Source organism: Bos taurus, chromosome 19 (assembly GCF_002263795.3).
Source record: "Bos taurus isolate L1 Dominette 01449 registration number 42190680 breed Hereford chromosome 19, ARS-UCD2.0, whole genome shotgun sequence".
In the NCBI taxonomy this organism is placed as follows: Eukaryota; Metazoa; Chordata; class Mammalia; order Artiodactyla; family Bovidae; genus Bos; species Bos taurus.
In genome coordinates, this window is record NC_037346.1 from 56,338,546 (window position 1) to 56,360,379 (window position 21,834).

General features: G+C 56.3%; 1 protein-coding gene across 7 annotated transcripts; it reads right to left on the bottom strand.

Annotated features, from left to right (window-relative positions):
- Positions 1–187: 187 nt before the first annotated feature.
- On the bottom strand, positions 188–21,234 carry SLC16A5 (solute carrier family 16 member 5). 7 transcript variants are annotated; one of them, XM_024981070.2, is made up of 6 exons: positions 21,042–21,234; positions 15,329–15,482; positions 9,810–10,056; positions 6,511–6,654; positions 2,674–3,483; positions 188–1,328 (listed from the first exon to the last, which is right to left on the bottom strand). In XM_024981070.2, exons 3-6 carry the CDS (start codon positions 10,006–10,008, stop codon positions 1,081–1,083), a joined length of 1,401 nt encoding a protein of 466 aa, XP_024836838.1. In that variant the 5' UTR covers positions 10,009–10,056; positions 15,329–15,482; positions 21,042–21,234; the 3' UTR covers positions 188–1,080. The 7 variants fall into 7 exon arrangements, with proteins under 7 accessions (XP_024836838.1, XP_010814925.2, XP_024836840.1 ...); XM_010816623.4 differs by lacking the exon at positions 21,042–21,234 and adding an exon at positions 16,683–16,776; XM_024981072.2 differs by lacking the exon at positions 21,042–21,234 and adding an exon at positions 16,683–16,776 and having other exon boundaries at positions 15,329–15,508.
- Between the last annotated feature and the right edge of the window lie 600 nt (positions 21,235–21,834).

The following is a 21,834-nucleotide window of genomic DNA, read 5'->3' on the forward strand; positions in this document are numbered from 1 at the left end:
GAAGGCACCAGGAAAAAGAATATTGTGTGTGCAGGGGCGGGGGGTGAGGTGGGAGGGGGAGCTCTGACCTGCAGGCAGGATGCACAGGCCAACGGGGAGCAGGGGTGGCCTGGCAGGTGGCCCAGCCGGCTCCTAGCCGCAGGGTTGACGCCTCTGACACAGCAGGGAGACAAGAATGACAGGAGAGGGGAGTGAAAGAGCTTCTGTTGCGAAAGCAGCTCCATTTCAGAGGTCTTGGGGCCCTGCCCAGCAACACTTCCTCCCCACATCTGATGGCTGGCTCCCCGCACCCAACACTAATCTTCCAGCTGAGATGCAGGGAGGGGCCAAGGAGGGAGGAGACCCTTGAGCAGACCCTGAGCGGGCAGGGGTCTCTCAGCCTTTTGTGATTCTAGGGCCCAAGCCAGGGGCTCCCCTCCAGTTCTCTGCACAGGGCCCCTACCCGACATTTAATCTGTCCACGCCCTGCATCCGGGCCCACACCTCTGCCTGGCCCTCTGTCACAACTCCTTCTCTCCCGAGGCCCCTCTTGCCAAGGTTCCAGGCAGCATGGGGCCCGGCAACCTGTGCTGGGGGCAGCCCTTAGGGCACGGGCTGGGCCACCTGGGAAGAAGGGGGAGCAGGAGGGACTCGGAGGAGGGGCGAGCAGCTCTCTGGAACTGTCTGGAGGGTGATGGATAGAGATCATATGGGAGGCATCCAGGCTGGACTTGAGGGTCCAGTGTCTTGAGCTGTAGCAGCAGCAAATAGGCAGGCAGCTGAGCCAAGCTGGTCGTGACAGACCCGAGCTGGGCTCAGACCCACCTTGGGCTCTGGTGCCCAAGGGAAAAGTTAGGAGGACCTGCTCCTGGATTCTGCTTGTTGGAAGGAACCCTGAGTGTTTGGCGGCAAACCTCTGAGGTCCCAGCTCCTGGTTGAGTCCCAACCTGCAGGGCCGGGATGGCCTTCGGGTCAGGCCTGCTGGGTAGCCCTTCACCCCAGCCTCTGGCGAAGTAGCCAGACGTCCCCTTCCTGGGCTGAGGCAGGACTCGCTGACTTCAGGGCTTGGAAGCTGGTCACATAGGTGAGTGACCCCGGGGCTCAGACGCTAGTCACATACATGATCTCGACACGCAGCCGCTTCTCAGGACCATCCATATCCTCTGTGGCGAGGCCCTGCTCCGGGGCAGCTTCTGGGACAGCTCCTTTGGCCTCAGCCCACGGGCCCTGCCGCTCCTTCTTGCCCAGGACACAGAAACTGCCACCCATGAAGAGGGCAGCCGAGATGAGGAAGAAACTTGACATGTAGAAAACGTAGCTGAAGTCGTCGGTGGTGTCCAGGAGGAGTCCTGGTGGCACAGAGAGCAAGTCAGGTCACTGCCCATGACTATCGGCTCCCCGCACCCCCTAAACTGTGTGCTCTGTGAGGGCAGGGGTTCTGTCCCAGCCGCCTCCCCAGCACTAGCTGGTACCTTGTTGGCATTCGTTAGGTATTTGTTGAATGAAAGGAAAGAGAAGCAAACCAGCCCTGGCCCGGGCAGCCAGTCCTCGGGCCGGAAGAACACTTCAGGGCATGGCTCCTTCACCCTCAGTGGCAGGCGGCCAAGGACTCAAGGGCCAGTGGCGTCTGGGATATCTGCTCAGCCATGCCCTGGACTCTCGTCAGCTCTCCCTGCTCGTCAACCCTGGAGAACTTCCTTGAAAACTGGGACTCCCAGTGCCACATTCGGAGGCGGGGAGGAGTCCCCGTCAGCTGACTGTGATAAGCATGCTGTCAGCTGTCCACCCCACCCCCAGCACCACAGGCTCCACACCCCCCCGCTTTACTCTGAATGTTACACACTCAGCTTCCAGCACGGCCACTCCAGTGGGTCTCTGCTTCCATATCTGTTTGCTTCCCTTCCAGCACAAAATCACCACCATGATCGCAAAGGTGCCTCTTTGCCCCAATCCTCGACTCTTCCACCAGAGGCTGAGCCCTGAGTAGTGGGGACCAGTGCTCCGTGTTCAGCCCTGCCCACCCGGTGACTGGCACAGGGGGAGGGACAGTTACAGCGGTGGTTCTCAACTGCGTTTTTGCAGATGACACTGTGGCTCACAGAAGGAACATGACTTGCCCAGGGCCCTCAGGCAGCAAGTTGGAGGAGTAGGATGTTACCAGTAGACACGACATGTACATGGCTTCTACCACATGCCAGGCTCTCTACAGACCTCTTTGCTGTATGACCTGTGATCCCCACAAACAAGCCTATGAGGTAGATTCTACTGTCATCCCCACTTTGCTGATAAGAGAACAGAGGCACAGAAGGAAAGACAAAGAACTGAGGTAGGTCTGGTACCGAAAGCCTTATTTTTGACTGTTTATACCATAATCGCCAGCTGGGGAACAGGCTGTGGCCAGTCCCCCGAGGTGACTGAGAAAATCACAAATAGGGGCTTCCCTGGTGGCTCAGATAGTAAAGAATCTGCCCGCAATGCGGGAGACCAGTGTTTAATCCCTGGGTTGGGAAAATCCCCTGGAGAAGGGCATAGCAACCCACTCCAGTATTCTTGCTGGGAAAATCCCACGGACAGAGGGGCCTGGCGGGCTTCAGTCCACGCAGTCGCAAAGAGTCAGACACGACTGAAGCGACCTGGCATGCACACACCCCACCCAGGCCACCCCCTGCCTGCCCTCTCTTCCCAGGGCCTCACCAGCCAGCGGTGGGGAGATGAGGATGGAGATGCTCTCCAGGACAGTGAAGAGCCCCAGGGCGCTGGAGAACCGGTCCATGGGGACGATGTCCATGAGGACCTGGAAAAGCAGGGCACCGATGCCGCTCATGGACACGCTGTATGCCAGGCAGTAGCCCACCAGCACCCGGAAGTCGGCCGATGCCACGCACACCAGGTTGGTGAGCCCGTTGAGCAGGGCCGCCAGGCTGAACAGATACTTGCGGTGGCCTGCAAACTCCCGGCGGCCCGCCACCAGCCCAGCCATGGGCCGCAGGAAGATGTTGCTAAAGCCGATGACAGAGATGAGCAGGGCTGCCTTTTGTTCGTCCATCCCGTGCCGAATGGCATACGGGACCAGGAAGACGTGGGGCAGCGGGAAACCCAAGATCATCCAGACAACCCCCAGTGTGTATACGCGGTAGCCCACGTTGTCCCGCAGGACGTCGAAGGCCAGGTGGCGCCGGATGGCCCGGCCACATGCTGCCGGGCAGCCTCGCGAGGGTCTCTTGGAAGGCGAGGGGAGGCCTTCTCTGGCCTCCGGGGTCACGCTGGCAGGCACGGGCCTCACGACGGCCCCGCAGACACAGCAGTGGAGAAGGACCCCGCCGAAGATGAGGAAGGTGCCTCGCCAGCCCAGGTCCTCCAGGAGGTAACGGGAGAGCAGCGGCCAGAGCGTGATGCCTAGGGAGACACCCGCTGAGGCCAGGGCGTTGGCCAGCACCTGCCAGCGGGTGAAGTACAGTCCCAGCACGGTGATGCTCGACTGGAAGCTGAAACACATGCCCAGGCCTGCAGAGGGAGAGGGGGAACCAGCTCCAGGGCGCACCCGGGGTGGGGACCCTGGGGTCACGTCCCGGGTCTGTCTTCCTTCCGCTCCAGCCCAGACCCACTTCTAGGCGCCCAGGGGTTTCAGATGGAATCAGCCCACCGCACCACCTCCCTGGAAGCATCTCCACTCCCAAGGCTGCCAGGGGGGCACACCTGTTCCCACGGGCAAGGCACCAGGGGATGTTCAAACACCTAAATCGGGTGAAGTCTCTTCCCTGCTTAACACCTTCCAGAGATTTCCCTTCACACGGAGGAAAAAAGCCAAAGTATTTACTATGCCCTGGAAGGCTCTACACGGTCTGGCCTCTGGCCACCTCTGGGTGCCATCTCAGGCCACTCACCACATAAAGCCCCATTGGTTTCTTTCTCTTCCTCTGGACACCAAGCTCCCACTTACTGGACGTGTGCAGGTGCCATTCTGTCTGCCTGAATACCCTTCCCCCAGAGTTGCTCTCCTAACAGCTCAAATGCCACTGCCCTCACCTACTCTGTGCACAGCTGAATGTACAGGAAAGCTAACCACCGCGCCCCGACCACCCGCCTCAGAGTGGCTCTCGGGCCTCCCACGGTGCCGCTGCAGTTCCATCGACCGTCTAGTCTCCCTCACTCTTAGGTGACCCCCCAAGCCTTCCTCTGTGCACCCCAACCCCTCTCCCATCACTCCCAGCTGACCAACATTCCTTCCCATCGGTGGCAATGGACAGTCTGTGCTCCCAGACAAGGGCGACCCTCCACTTCCTCCCTGCACCCTGTCTGCTCAAGGCACGTCCCTCCAGCAACTTCCCTCTCCCAGCCACATCCATTTTCTCTTTACTATTAATAGATCGTTCTCCTCCACTGTGATTTCTCCTGTGAAAACAAAACTCTCTCTTGACCCCAGTCTCTTCTGGATAACGACCCATGTCTCTGCTCCCTTATATAAAAATTTCTTGGAAATCCTATCTCCACTGTTTTCAATTTCCTCCTTCCTGTTCTTTCTTTTTTTTTTTCCGGCCATATTGCATGGCTTGTGGGATTGCAGTTTCCCAACCAACTCGGGCCATGGCAGTGAAAGCCCAGAATCGTCCTAGGCCACCCGGCAACTCCCCTGTTGTTCTCTTTTGAACAAATCAGACTTTCATTCTTACCTCTGCTCCAGAATTCTCAAGGCTGCCGCCCTCCACATTACAAAGCCGCAGATGGAGTCTGACGCCTGCTCAATCTGATCCATCAGTGGCTTCACGGTGGTCCCTCCCTCCTCCTCCTCCTCGAGCACTTTCCTCACTTCCTTTATCAAGAAACCACTCTCCTGGTTCTCCTTCTACCTCTCTGTCACTTCTTCCTGCCCAGGCCGCAAACCACTGGAGTGTCCATGTCCTGGGCCCCAGACCCCAGTCCTTGTCATCCCTCCTCCCTCGTTCCCTTAGTGACAGCAGATGATAACCTCCTCTCAAGACCTGAATCCCAGGGCTCTCAGGACTCCCCAGCTGGCCACTCCAGCTCAGGGCCAGACCAGGTATGTCCAAACCTGAGCTTCCCACCCCCCCTTGAACCTGCTTTTCCCCCAGTGTCCCCATCGTAGTTAGCGGCCACTCCACTCTTCCACTCCACCCTTGGCTCTTGGGTCACCCTGGTGTCCGTCTCTGTACCTCACCTGCAATCCTGAACGAGACCCCTTCCCATTGCCTCCATCATACCACCCTGGTTTAAGGTTGTAGCTGGCTCCTGGCTGGGTGATGACCATTCCCCTACCTGTTCTTTGCTCCCAGCCTAGCCCCCTGTGGTGTGCTCACAACACCACAGCTAGGGTACTGCCTGCATGCATGCTTGCTAAGTTGCTTCAGTCGTGTCCGACTCTTTGGGACCCTATGGACTGTAGCCCACCAGACTCCTCTGTCCATGGGATTCTCCAGGTGAGAATACTGGAGTGGGCTGCCGTGCTCTCCTCCAGGGCATCTTCCCCACCCAGAGATCGAATCCACATCTCTTAACGTCTTCTGCACTGACAGGCAGGTTCTTTACCACTAGGACTACCTGGGAAGCCCCCAGGGTAGTACCTAGTTCTTCACAAATTGTGGCTGGATGACGTCTCTCTGCCCAAACCCCTCGCAGGGCTTTCCATCTCACTACAAAGCCTTTGAGGAACTAAACCCTATCTGGCCTGCTCCCCTGCAGCCACGCCGCCCCCGCCCCCCACCTCCTTGATCTTTGTTCACGGGCTTCTACCCTATTGGGCTTCCCTGGTGGCTCAGCTGGTAAAGAATCCACCTGCAATGTGGGAGACCTGGGTCCGATCCCTGGGTTGGAAAGATCCCCTAGAGAAGGGGACGGCTACCCACTCCAGTATTCTGGCCTGGAGAATTTCATAGGCTATTCAGTCCTTGAAGTCGCAAAGAGTGGGACCCTTTCACTTCTACCCTATCCGCGTCCTCAGTGCTCCAAGAGCATTCCTGGGCCTTTGGTCTTGCTGCTCCTTCTGGAATGTTCTTCCCCGGGTGCCTGGTGGCAGATGCCTCCCCTCCTTCTGGCCAAATGTCACCTTCTCTGCAAAGCCTTCCCTGACAGCTCTGCTGAAAGCAGCAAGCTGGGGCTTCCCTAGTGGTCAGAGTTAAGACTCCATGCTTCCATTGCAGGGTGCGCAGGTTCCATCCCTGGTCCGGTAAGCGAGATCCGACAAGCCTCAGGCACAGCCGAAAAAAAAAGCAGCAACCTCCCCCAACCCTGCTGTGTCTTTTACACTGGCTGATTTAGTTATTCCACCTCTTTACTTGTCTAATCTCTGCCCAACCCCACCCGAACGAGGACACCATGGCATCAGCTGTCCTGTCTTCTCGGGCACTTGTCAGGATTGACCCTCGTTACTTATCTGTTCATTGTTCCTCTGCCTCGAGTGGCTGTGAGCAGCCCCAGGAGATTCAGAGCTTCGCCTGCCCTGTTTACCACGCCTGGCCCTTTTCAGTCTCGTACCCAGTACCTACCCAGTAACTCTCAAAATGAAATGACAGTCACCTGTGATGAATCCTGCCGTGAGGTAGAGCTGGCCGAGGGTGCGGCAAAAGGAGCCGGCCACCATGCCCAGGCTGGCCAGCACGCCGCCCAGCATCATCGTTGCTCTGCAGCCAAAGCGTCCCACCAGGATACTACACAGGGGGCCTGTGGGGAGGAGGCAGGCAGCAGGTGACAGCTGAATGACGAGGTCAGAGGGAGGGAGAGAACGGGCTTGGGAGGGGGTTCCAGGAGCAACTAGCAGGTGGCTTAAAGGCTTCCCTGGGGGGCTCAGTGGTAAAGAATCCACCTGCCAATGCAGGAGACACGGGTTCGATCCCTGATCCAGGAAGATCCCACGTGCCATGGAGCAATGAAGCCCGTGCACCACAACTGCAGAGCAATGAACCTGTGCTCTACAGCCCAGGAGCCTCAACAACCAAAGCCACTGTACCCCGGAGCCTGTGCTCCGCGACAAGAGAAGCCACCGCGTTGAGAAGCCCGCACACAGACGCCAGAGAGGAGCCCCCACTCACTACAACTAGAGAAAAGCCTGCAGAGCAACAAAGACAGCACAGCCAAAAGTAAATAATAAATGCGTGCGTGCTGTCACTCGGTCGTGTCTGACTCTTTGCAACCTATGAACTGTAGCCCACCAGGCTCCTCTGTCCATGGGATTTTCCAGGCAAGAGTACTAGAGTGGGCTAACATTTCCTCCTCCAGGGCATCTTCCTGACCCAGGGATTGAACCTGAATCTGCTGCGTCTCCTGCATTGGCAGGCGGATTTTTTACCACTGAACCACCCAGGGAAGCCCTCAATTAAAAAAAAAAAGGCACAAAGCAGAAGCCCTGGAACACACACACCTGGGTTCTGATCCCCACCCTGCTAAAGACTGGCTACAGGCCGAGCAAGGCCAGTCCCTCTCCAGGCCTTGGTTTCCCCCTGCAGAGGCTGAGGGGTCAGGCTGGGTGATGTCTGAGCAGCTGTGAGGTGAGGTGCTGCAAATATTCAGTTTGACCCTGACCAGGATCCCCAGAGGTACAGACTAAGGCCCTTCACTGCACTGACCGAAGGCCGCATCCATCTGGGTGAAATCGTGACCTGGGTGGATGCCCCTCGCAGGGGTCAGCCTCAGTGGACCACAGTCCCAGGGCGGCTACATCACGGTGAGCACCTCCACTCCCTGTCCCCCTCTCCCCCATCCTCAGGAGGACTGGCTGCAGCCCTCCCACCATCCTTCAACCTGTTCAGGGTGGGCAACCCGGGGCCTTGGGCTACCGTGCACCCCCTTGCTCCAGCCTCTGGAGAAAAGTATGTGGAGTACCTTCTCCCCTCCCCCATTCCCTCCAGCCACCACCAAAGTCTTGCATCACTAGATATTTGGCTTCTGGAGGAGAGGGGCCTGTCCTCCCCCACCTCTACCCTGAGCTGCTTTCTCATCAGTGCAGACCCAGAGTAGAAGTGAGCCAGTCCTGGCAGGCTGCTCCTTGACACCTCAGAGGGCCCCATTCGCCAAATACCTTGCCCCGCCCCACCCTACCCCGCCCTCCCAAATACACACTGTAGAGTTTCTCCAGAGTTAACTCTCCCAGAGCGCAGCCAAAGGGACAGAGAAAGTGTGTCTGCACACACAATGTGAGTTTGGGTGCTTGGTGTGGAGAGAGGGTGTGTGGGTGTGAGCCAGTCTGAGTATGAGAGTAACAGAGGAAGTGAGCAGCCCATCCTCAGAGGTAATCAAGGAGAGGCAGCCACAGAGGGAGAGGCGAGGCTTTGAAATGGACATGACCGCTGACCCACACATCCTTCCCACCCCCAAACTTTGACCTGACTTTGGAAAGGTGACATTGGGGAAAGCCCTGAGTCATCGTGTGTGGGGCGGGGGCTGGGACGTGTGCCAGCTTAGCTGATATAGCAGAGGGTGCTGGGGTGGGGCACTGGGAGGCAAATGTTCCCTCTGCATGGGCACAGTTTCTTCCCCAAACTCACTCTACAGCACAGGTAAGGCCTTGGATACTCCGTGCCGGCTTGTCTTCATCTCTAAAATGTGTGGGTTTGGGGGGTACTTAGGATCAAGGATACTTTCAAGTTAAAAATTTCCATAATACTCTGAATGAGCATGGACTAAAGGTGTGTGTGTGTGTATGTAAGACAGACCTATAGGAGTCCTGGGCTGACCAGAATGTTGGCATGCCTCCTGGGTGTGAGTCTAAAGCTGGCTGGGGAGCGGGGTCCCCACTGAATGCCCGGTTCCTAGTCCCTGGCCCAGACCCCTCTCCGGTTGCAGAAAAGGAACCATCTGAGATTCACACTACTGCCCATGCTTGTTGGCTGAAAGGTTGTGCGGTCTGAGCCAGGCCTGGCCTTGCTCCTTGCCCCGAGCCCATGCCCCAAGCAGCAGGTTCAGGGGTCATGTCAGTGAAGGTGGCTCTTATCCCAGTCTGACTTCCCTCCCAGTGCCAGTGGAGGGTGGGGAGATGGATCACCTGAGACAGGCAAACAGGGGTGAGGAGAGCCCGGCGGGCTGTCAAGTCGAGCCCCCACCAAGAGGTCACTGCCCATGGAGTCTCCCTGGAGAGCTCGCAGGAGTGGGGGGGCAGGCCCGCGAGCCCAAGGCTATTGTGGAGAACCCACCCGGGCCCCTTCTCTTTCCCTGGGGTCAAGGTGAGCCCTCCCATCACTGGAGAAGCCAACCAGGAACTGAGGGGGCTGCCCTCCATCTCCGCAGCCCTCTGCTTCCTGGTGAGAGATGGGGTTCTTGCTCTGCCCCCCTCTTGCTCCTGGGGTCCTTCTCCAGCCCCCCGATTCCTGTCCTGAAGCCCTGATGAGGGCTATTTCTATTGCCCAAGCTCTCAGACCTGGCAGGACTCTGTGATCTTCTCTGCAACCTTGTGTGGGAGGTGGGCAGCCTGGGGCTGCTGGCTGTTTTCCCCAAATGGCAGAGGGAAAAACTGAGCTTCTGAGAGATCACCCCACAGGAAGCCTCGCTGTTCTGTGGCGTGTGCCCCTGAACTCTTATGGTCTGGCTCGATCCTCCCATGCTCATCAGGAGGACTGGCTTTACATCTTGGGGGCCTCCCTGCCCTGTGCCCATCCCCAGCCCAGTCCAGCTCAGCCTAGCCCCACAGGATCCTGGGCGGGGGAACTGGCCCTGCTGAAATCAAGATGACATCCCAGGAATTCACAGCACCAGGCGAAACCTGTGGCCCCAGAGAGAGGGACCCAGGAGGCCGGAGAGGTTGTGGCTTCCTCTCTTCCTCCCGAGCTCCTTCTCATCCCTCCCCGCACCCCAGCCCACGCCCGGTCCCTCCCCACCCTGCTCACCCCCTGCGTGGAGCATGGCTGTCAGGATGGAGGGGAACCAGGAAGTCTCGCTGTTGCTGGCCTGGAACTCACGCTGCAGTTCGGTGAAGAAGATGCCGATGCATGTGGGGAAGCCCAGGGTGAGGCCCTGCGTCACCACGGAGGCCAGCAGCACCACCCAGGCCCAGCAGCCCTCGGAGCGCTCCAAGGCCTGGGACATCCTCAGCTACGAACGCTGCGGCCACAGCCTAACCGCTGCCCGGGTTGCCTGAGGAAGGGACAGAAGGGAGCTGCCGGCTGGCCCTGGCCCCTGCCGCCACCGCTGGGCGGCTGGACCCGTCCTTTCCTCTCGCCCGGCACCGGGTACAGCAGAGGGACGCCGCCCCCTGGGAGGTGGCCAGAGGCCCACGTACTGGCCTTGGCATCGCCTTTCCCCTACTTCTCAGAGCCAGCCTGGCAGGAGGGACAGGAGGGCCAGCAGGTGAACCACTGTGGGCCCGGACGGGTGGGCCGAACGCTTTCTAGCTGTGCCGTCATCCCGGGGTCAGCAGGTGGGACTGCCCGGCCCAGCCGTGGCCGCGTGCCCACGAGCGCGCCAGAACTGCCGGTAGACGGAGCAGCCGTCTGGAGCCGCTCAGTCCTAGTGCCACAGGCGCACAGTGACACCTCACCAAACGTCCCGACCAGCCTTCCTGCTTCCAGAGCCCCGGGCACAGCCAGGCTCCCTGTCAGAGCTGCGGTGACGGCCAGGGAGCCAGCGGGTGAGGGCCGCCGAGCGGGCAGCCGCTGCACAAAGCGCACCACACTGCAGCGTCAGAGCGCGGAGCCCGTCTCCCTGCAGCGCTCCTGTCACAGCGCTCACCGCCAAGAGGCCGCACACCGTCCCACAGAGGAGAGGCCTGTGCCTGCGCGGGCTTCTCTGAGCACACCACACACACACACACAGACATACCACACCACACACATACAGCACACATACACACACCACACACCCAGCACACATACACACACCACACACACACACCACACACTCAGCACACATACACACACCACACACACACACACACCACACCACACACATACACTACACACACACACACACCACACACACACACAGACATACCACACCACACACATATAGCACACATACACACACCACACCACACACATACAGCACACATACACACACCACACACCACACACACACACCACATACAGCACACATACACACACCACACACCACACACACACACCACACACATACAGCACACATACACACACCACACACCACACACACACACCACACCACACACATACAGCACACATACTCACACCACACCCAGCACACGTACACACACCACACACCACACACACACACACACAGAGACATACCACACCACACACATACAGCACACATACACACACCACACCCACCACACATACACACACCACATACACACACCACATACTCAGCACACATACACACACCACACACACACACACACCACACCACACACCACACCACACACACACACACACAGACATACCACACCACACACATATAGCACACATACACACACCACACCACACACATACAGCACACATACACACACCACACACCACACACACACACCACACACACACACCACACACATACAGCACACATACAGCACACCACACACCACACACACACACCACACACATACAGCACACATACAGCACACCCAGCACATGTACACACACCACACACACACACCACACCACACACACACACACACAGACATACCACACCACACACAGCACACATACACACACCACATACCCAGCACACATACACACACCACACACACACACACCACACACTCAGCACACATACACACACCACACACACACAGCAAACATACACACCCCACATACCACACAACACACCACACACATACACACACCCAGCACACATACACACACCACACACACACACCACACACTCAGCACACATACACACACCACACACACACAGCAAACATACACACCCCACATACCACACACCACACCACACACACCACACACATACACACACCCAGCACACATACACACACCACACACATACACACACCACACACCCAGCACACATACACACACCACACACACACAAACATACACACCCCACATACCACACAACACACCACACACATACACACACCCAGCACACATACACACACCACACACACACACCACACACTCAGCACACATACACACACCACACACACACAGCAAACATACACACCCCACATACCACACAACACACCACACACATACACACACCCAGCACACATACACACACCACACACACATACAGCACACATACACACACCACACACATACACACACATATATAGCACACATACACACCCCACATACCACACAACACACCACACACACCCCACACATACATGTACACACACCACATACCACATACAGCACACACACAGCATGCACACACACGCCACACACACCACATACCACACATACACACACCACACACACCACAAAACACACCACACACACCACACACAAAATACACACCACATACCACACACCACACACACACATCACACACACCACACACATACACACACCACACACAGCACATATACAACACACACACCCCACATATACCACACATACCACACACAGCACATACCACACAAACAACACATACACACAGCACATACCACACAGCACACACACACAACACACATACCATACAACACACGCCCCACAGTCACACAGAAGAGAGGGCTGTCCCCGCAGGGGCTTCTCTGAGCACACCGCACAACACATACACAAAACACACCAAACACATACACCACACAACACATATCACACACACACCCCCCACACACATACCACACACACAACACATACCACACACAGCACACATACACACAGACACCATACACACATTACACATACCACACACATAGCACACATCACATACAACACACACACACTACACATACCACACACACCACACATACACACACAACACACACACCGCACATATACACACACATATACCACACAATGCACACACAACACACCACACATACACACACACAACACACCACACATACACACACAACACAACACACACACACATACCACACAATGCACACACAACACATACACAACACACACATCACACACAACACACACAGCACAGACACACACACCACACAGCACAGACACATACCACACATAACCACACAACACACATACCACATACCACACAACTCACACACATAACACACACCACACGTAACACACAGAAAACATAACACACAGCACATACAACATACAGTCACACATGAATGTGTAGAAAGGTGCACAAGCACATACAAAAAATACAAACATATATAACACCTGTGCATACACAGTCACACAGGAATCAGTAGAAAGATACCCATTCACACAGATGGGTACAGTTATACACACAGACGTGCACTTACGTAGGTACACACACAGACACATAGACACACACCACATAGACAGGCAGAGAAACACATGGGACCACCCAAGCACATAGAGTTACACGCAGACCCACACTTACACACAGAAAAACCCAGAGACACATGGACACACGTAGTCACATGTTCAGGAGGGCACAGACATGCACAGAGATACACATGCTCAGACACACACACATGCAGAAGCACACCCACAGACACACTCAGGCAAGTCCAGAGACAGACAGACACGTGCTACCCAGACAAACAGACACACACAAACAGGGCCACATGCTGTGCAGACAAACGCACACCCCCTCACATCCTTGGCTCAGTCCTACCTTGGTTCCTCACCACCACCAGGGTCACTGCCCCCATCACAGAAGCTGCCTTATCCAGGCCTCGACGCCCAGCCCCCTCCCCAAATGCAAAGCCCTTTTCCAGTCCCTTCCATCCTGCCTCTTCCCCTGCTCCCTGGCCTGCAGGGGCCCCAACCTCACCCACACCAGGCAGTGGGAGCAGTCTCGGTGAAACCAGCCATCCCGGGAGCTCCAGTTCCCACAGCCTCCCTTCTTTCTGCCCTAGGCCCTGAAGATCCATGGAAACTCAGGAAACTATCAGAAATACAAAACCCCTCTTCCTGCCCAGCCTGGCACCCCACACCTTCCCCCCAGGCCCTGGAGCTTCAACACAGCACCCAAGCTGGATCCAGCCTAACTGCCTCCTTCCTCGGCTCCAACCCCTAGCCCTTCTCCAGCACAGGCCTCTTCCCTCCCCAGAGGACCCCCAGGGGCCCTGCCACGGTGAGTAGCCCATTCATCCTAGCCTGGGAGAGTGAGTGTGTGCGTGAGTGTGAGTGTGTGACCTTGAGTCCTGCGTGTGGGCTGGGAACACCTCCTGCCCTCCTGGCTCCTGCACGTGACACTGGCCCTAGAGATCACCCAGCCCCGATTCTCCTGGCTCAGCCCCAAGCTTGGGGGCAAACCTCAGATCCTCCTCCAGCAAACTGGCTCTTGCCCCTACCAGGATTTCTGTTCCCTCAGCAAGTAGAAAGGCCACAGATGCCACCTGATCCCGCCTGTGAATGTCAAGTTTCCCCACCCTGCTCCAACGCTCACCCCTCCTCCACACACCCTGGCCCCTCCGTCCTCCTGGACCTGCCACTTTCCACCTTCCTCCCAGAAGGGTCATCAGCCTTCCCTCCAGCTGGTCCCTCACCATGGCGCCCCACCCCCGGCACCCCCATGCCCCTTCCGAGAAGCAGGCTGTCTCTGACCAGAGGTGGCAGGGAGAAGGAAGACGGGAGAGCAGACACGTGGGGGCCCTCAACCCCCTGCCCGGCTCTGGTCCCCTCTCCATCGCCCTTGCCTCTTGCCCCTCCATGCAGAGGCCCCTGGTGCCCTTATCAGCAATTACTCCTCTGAGCCTCCCCTCCAGTGAACTCCGTCCAGAATTCTGACCTTCACCCTGCACCTACCTTCCCTCGGAACCTTTCAGTGGAGCTCGTTTCTCCTCCCTCCAGGCCTCTGGGGACAATCAGAGCTCAGGAAACCCTAAGCACATTTGTTCTCTCTTTACCCTGGCCTCCCTCTAGGAGCTGGCTTGCGGACTTCGGCCTCCTCCAAGGAGGCTGTGCCCTCCCATACAGCCCCCAGACAACTCCCAGGTCACACGCAGAGCTTTTCTCTCCTGTTGGTCCTCCAGCACCCCCTCCCCGAGCCAGCTGGTCCCTCCTCGGGAACTTGGTTGCCGAGATTCCAAAATCCTCAGCCAGAGAGAAGTCCAGTCAGTCCTTCAAGAATCAGCCCCAGAGGCATCTCCAGGAAGCTATGCTGACCCCCAACTCTAAGGCCCTTTCCTGTTCTTTTCTCCTTAATAGTAGTTTTCACACCAAACTGGAGTGGATCCTTCCGTGCTTATCGCTGTCACTTGCATTTCTCCTCCCACTTCTACACTATGAACAGGGAGGGACCTATTCACAGCTGCCCACCCAGCCTCCACCTGAGCACAAAAGGTAATATCAGTGTGACTCACCTGTGTTCCCCGGGGGGGCAGGCAAGCCCAGGAACAAGGGTGAGCTGGTTTCCAGGCAGGCAGGTCCATTCCAGAAGACTCAAGCGGAACAGAGCGGCTGTGTGGGCTCTGGTTCCACCTCTGCCCCGGCAGAGAAGGCGTCTTCCCTTTGTACCTGGAACCAGGAGTCATGATCACCTCCTGGCATACAGTTGGGGCAAGGAAGGAGACAGGGCTGGAGACGCTTCACTCTCACTTTCCGGGACTGGAGGTGAGCAGCTTGCCACGGGAGCTGCTGACCTCAGTCCTCAGGGACCTGCTGCCCAGAGAGAACGACCGTCTTCATGCCCAGGTGACCCAAAGCTGGCTGTGTGGATGGAAGTTTAGATGACATGTCCTGTCCTTCTCCCATGACACACACTGCCCGGTCTGTTTTTTAGGGCTTCCCATCTTATGCCAGGAGACTGGCCATGCCCTCAGAATCCATCCCCGCCCTTGCCTCCGAGCTTGCAGATACAAGCAAAAAAGGGCAGTGATGCTCTCACGCAGGGGTCTGGGGTTAGGGTCCTGGTGTGCAAGGGCCTCCCCATGGACCTCTGCTCTCTTCTCCTGGCAGAAGAGCTGGTGAGAGGAAAACAAGGAACCATCAGCTTTACCAACAGCGGAAGGATGGCCAGACCCTGGAGACCCCCTCCCTCCCCAGGCTCCACACCAGGCAGGATGCCAGGCCTGAAGCCCAGGGCAGAGGACAGACAGGAGTGAGATTCCTGCCGGAGAGGGGAGCAGCGCGAGCCAGCCTAAGCTTGGGGTGGACAAGCCCTCAAATTCCTGGACCTGGCAGGAGCCGGGGAAGGAAGAAGGCGGTTCCAGAGGTGGGCCAGCTGGAGCCGGTCACCCTCCTCCCTTCTCTGCCTCTAGAGGTGCCCCCACCATCCAGACAGGGGCCCCCGGCTGCCCACGGCCTGCAAGGGGGATGGGCGAGGCAGCAGAAACCTCATGACCTCTTGCCACCCTGGCACATTCCCTGCCGTCCGGATCAGTTTCCACAGGGCTTGCTTCCCACCCTCCCCCTCACGGCGGATCTCCTCTGGGTGGGGCTTCTGGGACGTCCAGGCGGCGTCCCCCGTGGAGGTTTCAGCCCAGGCCTTGGGTGGTGCCTGTCCCCTCACCCACCAGGCCGTGGGGGTCCCCAGCCATTCCAGGCTGGAGCGGCCCGCGGGACGCGGACAAGGAGCTTTTCTGGATCCTCACCCCCAACCGGCTGGGAAAGGGCCCCGGAGGTCCCCGGCCGGGCGGGTCCGCGACGGCGCCCACGGGGACCCCAGCGAGGGAAGGCACCTCAGGGGCCGTGGGGGGGCCCGGGGAGCCTGCTCACCGGCTCGCACGGGCCCCGCGGAGGGGCGGCTCCACTCCCGCCCAGTGCGGCTTCCTGCGGCCCAGCCCGCCCGCGGAGGAGGCGGCAGGACGCCGGGCGGCAGCGGGGACCGAGGGGCGGGAGCAGGGCGCGGGTGGGCGGGACCACCTCCGCGTCTCCTGGAGCCGGGCTGGAGGCCTCGGGACCAGGCCCGGGGGAGCGGGGAGGCGCGGGCAGGCACCCTTGCTTGCAACCTCGCCCCCTCCTCCGAGTGGTTCGGACCACTCCAGCAGCCCCGGCCCGGCTCCCGGCGCCTACGGGCCCATTGGTATGTAATTAACAAGTAATTGGTGTAGCCCACTTGCTCACTATCCAGCTTCTTGATTTTCCCGCTTTGATTCCAGGGCCCCAGGAATGGAAGGCAGAAAACTTGGGGTAAGAGACGGCACCTCCCAGCGGCAGTCGCGTGGGCGGCCAGGGTGCGGGGTTCCTTCTTGGGAGGCTCTAGCTTCCTCCCGGTGAAAACCTAGAGCATTGGAGGCCACATCCAGGGGAGGCCGGGCAGGCAGCTGTCGAGGAGCAGAGAAGAGGGTGGACCCCCTCAGCTCTGGGAGCGGGTCAGAGGGCCCCCACCTCCTCTGCTCGCGCTTCTCTCCCACCTAGCCAAGCCTTGATATGTATTGTTTAAAATGTATAGTTAGTGCAAACCTACAGGAATCAAGATGCTACTACTGGGTAGACGTATAGATCAGTGAAATAGAATTGAGAATAAGCCCTTACACTTACAGTCAATTAATTTTCCGTCAGGGTGCTGAGACAGTATAGGGTAGGAAGAATAGTCTTTTCAGCAAACAGTGCTAGATAGCTGCATGTAAAAGAATGTGGTTGGATTGCTACCTCATACCGTTTAAAAAACAAAACACAACACTAAAACTATAAAAATTCTTAGAAGGAAGCACAGCAGTAACTCTTCGTGGCCTTGGATCAGGCGACGGGTTCTTTTCGACACTACACCGAAAGCACAAGTGGTGAGGGAAAAAAAATCCACATAAATTGGATGGCATAAAAATTAAAAACGTTTGGACTTCCCTGATGGTCTAAGACTCTGTGCTTCCACTGTAGGAGCCATGGGTTCGATCCCTGGTCAAGGAACTAAGATCCCCGCATGCTGCGTGGTGCAGCCCCCAAACTAAAAACCTTTGTGCTCTAAAGGACACCACCAGGAAAGTGAAGAGATAACTCTCAGAATGGGGGAAAATATTTGCAAATCATATATTTGATAAGGGACCTGCATTGAGAATGTATAAAGAACTCTCACAACTCAACCGTAAAAAGCCAAACAATTTTTACAAATACTTTTTACAAACAGTAAAAAGACAAATAATTCCATTAAAAATGGGTGAAATATATGAATAGATATTTCTCCAAAGAAGATATGCGAATGGACAACAAGCCCATTGAAAAAATACTCAACATTATTATTCATCAGGGGAAATGCAGACCAAAGCCTCAATGAGATACCACTTCCCACCCATTGGGATAGCTTAACTTCCGGGTGAGTGAGGTAAGAGACACTGTATTGAGTTGTGAGTCATATCTTAGACATCTGTGCCTGTGGTTCACTTTCTTGGCAACAGTCACAGTGCTGGGATTGCCTCTTACTTGGGGAATATTCATCCTAGCCTGAGGTTCCCTGGATACAAACCTTGGGAGGAGGGGATTAAGGTTTATCCCATGGTGCCAAAGGGATGGTCTCGGGCTTTGAGAGGTCCTGTGTGGGGGACAAAAGAGGGTCACACTCCAGGGTCTACACCATCTGGGTACCCCTTATCTCAGCCTGGCCCAGTAGTGGGTGGCAGTGAGACAGGAAGGGAGGGGGGCAGGGCACAATCATTCCAAGTATTACACACACGCACACACACACAAATGACGCAGCCGTTGAGAATGCAAAAAAACTACTTAGAACCTAGTAGGACCGAGATAGGGGAAGATTCAACTTCTCATAGACTTTGAGCCTCATTATGTGCTCATTGTAACAGGTTAGCATACGCTAAACGACACAGGTGTCAAGAGAGTTCCAAAGCTGGCCAAAACAATGGGTGGCGGCCCAGTTCCTGGGAATCCCTGCCTCTACCCCAAAAGAGTTGGAATAATCCTCCTATCTGTTAGAAATCACCAACCTATGAAAATGAACAACCCATACACCAGAACCACTCTCACCTTCTGAGAGGGACCTCTGTCTATGGAACGTGTATTTCTCTAAATAAGCTCGCTTCCGCTTTACTATGGCTTGTTTTCTGCACAAAGTCGAGGACTCTCACTTGGGACCCTGTCCCAGGAATCTCACTCGAAACCTGGAACTTGACTATACCTGCCCTGGGTACTCAGAACAGTCTGGGTGTAGCCCTCCACCCCATTTGTGGGTACTCTGGCCCTACCCAGGGACTCAGTGCCCAGGGACTTGCTGGAGACTCTTACCCTCTCTGGAAAAATCAAACTAGGTTTCCCAGGACCCCACTGTCCTCTGGGGAGCCTCATGCTAATCTTCGACCTCTGCTCAACAAGATGAGACTCAGAGAGCTGTGGGCAAACCCCCTCCACCATCCCAGACTCTGGGTACTTCTTCAGAATAAAGCTCCCACCAGCTTGGGGCATAGTCACTGTGGCTGCAGAGCTCAGAACTAGGGTCTGTGACTCCCACAGGTCATCCCTGCAGCCTTCCTCTGTGACTCTGACCCAAGGATTGGTCCGAGGGTGCAGCCTGGTCACCAGCCCGGTTTTGTTAGAGCATATCACAGCTCTAAAATGAGGAGTGGGCAACCAGGGACTCAGAGAAGCAAACTGAGGCATCTGCTCAAAGAGAGAGGGAAGCAGCTGCTCAAAGTCATAAACCTTTAGGAATTAATTCTAAGTAGTCAGTAGTTGGGTTCCCTGGTGGCTCAGTGGTAAAGAATCCACCTACTAGTGCAAGAGATGTGGGTTGGATCCTGACGGAAGATCCCATGGACAGAAAAGCCTGGCGGGCTACAGTCTATGGGGCCACAAAGAGGCGGACACAACTTAGTGACTAAACAGTTAGCGTTGAATAATGCAATTGCCACACATCACTAAGAATAACAACCACCATGTTCTGATGCAGATCTGCCAACCCCTCCTGAGACCTTTGCATCTGCCCGGTTGTTCCGTTCCCTGAAACACTCTGTCCTGATGACCTTTATTTTCAAATAACAGAAAACATGGTCAGCCCTTGGTTGACTTGCACATGTCAGCTTAGAAGCCCCCTCCTCCAGGAAGGCCTCCCAGACCTCCCATGCTGAGGCCCTAATCCTGCTGAGTGTTGTGTGTCTCCCACACTAAGTTCCCTGAGCCTTAGGGAACTTTCTTGCTCAGTTGATCAACGTTGCCCCAGCCCTTAACACAGGGTGTAGCATAGAATATAACAATAAGGGTCACCATGTATGGAGGAGGTTCTAAGTACTGTTCAGATACTACCTTACTGACTTGGTGAAGGAATGGAGTATTTCCCACCCCAAGTCAGTCCCTCATTCCAGGATCTTGGGATCCTTTAAGATATATATATATATATTTTATATATATATATATATATATTTTATCATTTTAAAAAAATGTATATATAAGGCCACACTATGCACCACGGGGGATCTTAGTTCTCCAACCAGGTATCAAACCCATGTCCCCTGCTTTGGTAGTCTTAACCACTGGACCACCAGGGAAGTCCCTAAAATATTTTACTTACTAGGAAGCTCCAGGATGGGATGCTGGTCCCTCTGCCCCTCTCTCCGGGTCTTGGCCTGTGCCCGTGACCCTGCGGTGCCCTTGGCATGGACAGAGTGCCCTCTGCTGGGTTAGTGGGAACAGTCCATCAGGCTCTTCTGGGCGCTGCTGGCACTGGGTCCCTGGGCACCTTCCTGTTCGCAGGCCCCTCCCCTACTCCACCAGCTCTGTCCCTTTTCTACCTTCTGCCTGTCACCCTCCTCTGCCTGCTTGCCCTCCTCTGCCAGGGCCTGTATCAACTTGTCAGTTGGCCCCAGAGGCCTGTGCCATGCCACCCAGCTCGCTATTTCCCCCAAAGATCCTCCTAAACTTAAATCTGAGGGGCCAAGTCTCTCCCAGGACTGACCATAGCTGGAGACCTACTGTTGGGGTACCTAGTACCCCGGCCTCCCCTCCACTCCAGCCCCCTCACTCTGAGTCCTCTCTTCTCCAGCTTTCTCCTTCTCTCTCTCTCTTTTTTTTATGGCTGCACTGCAAGGCAGATGGAACTTCCCTGACCAGGGATTGAACTTGTGCCCCCTGCAATGGGGACCCAGAGTCTTAACCCCTGCACCACCGGGGAAGTCCTCCTTTTGCCTTTCTTACCCAGAGTCTCTCCTCCACGCCACCCCCGTCTCTGGAGCTCCAAGCCGTTCTCCTTGAGATTTTCTCACTGTCACCGGAACTGAGCCTGTCCCTACACTGCCCACAGCAGCTTCCTCTTCAGACCAGGCCCTTCCTCTGTTCTCTGACTCCATCCCATGCAGGGCCTCCTTCCCTCCCCTTGGGTTTCATCTTCATATCCAGCCGTTCTCCTTGAGATTTTCTCACTGTCACCGGAACTGAGCCTGTCCCTACACTGCCCACAGCAGCTTCCTCTTCAGACCAGGCCCTTCCTCTGTTCTCTGACTCCATCCCATGCAGGGCCTCCTTCCCTCCCCTTGGGTTTCATCTTCATATCCAGCTGAGCTTAATTCTACTGCCTCTTCCCTTTGAGATCTTGCTCAGATGTCTTATCTCTTCCTGAAGCTGGGGCCCCTTCAGGCCCACACAGCTCACACACTGAGCCTTGACAGCTCTCTCTCCTCAGCCTCTCTGCCTGAAATGGCAGAATCATCTTCCAAAACCCTCCCCACTTTGGGGACTTCCTTGTCTGCCCAGTGGTTAAGACTCTCTGCTTCCAACGCAGGGGGCCTGGGTTTGATCCCTAGTCAGGGAACTAAGATCCCACATGCCCCGTGGTGCAGCCAAAAAAAAAAAAAGGCATCTCACTTTTCAGGGCTGCACTGGAAGGCCGTGCTGGCTTTGAGTTCACAGGACACTCTGCCAGCACCCTGGCAGGCTCTGTTCTGCACATTCGTATCCCAGTACTCCAGCCCACACGCCTGACAGCTGGCCC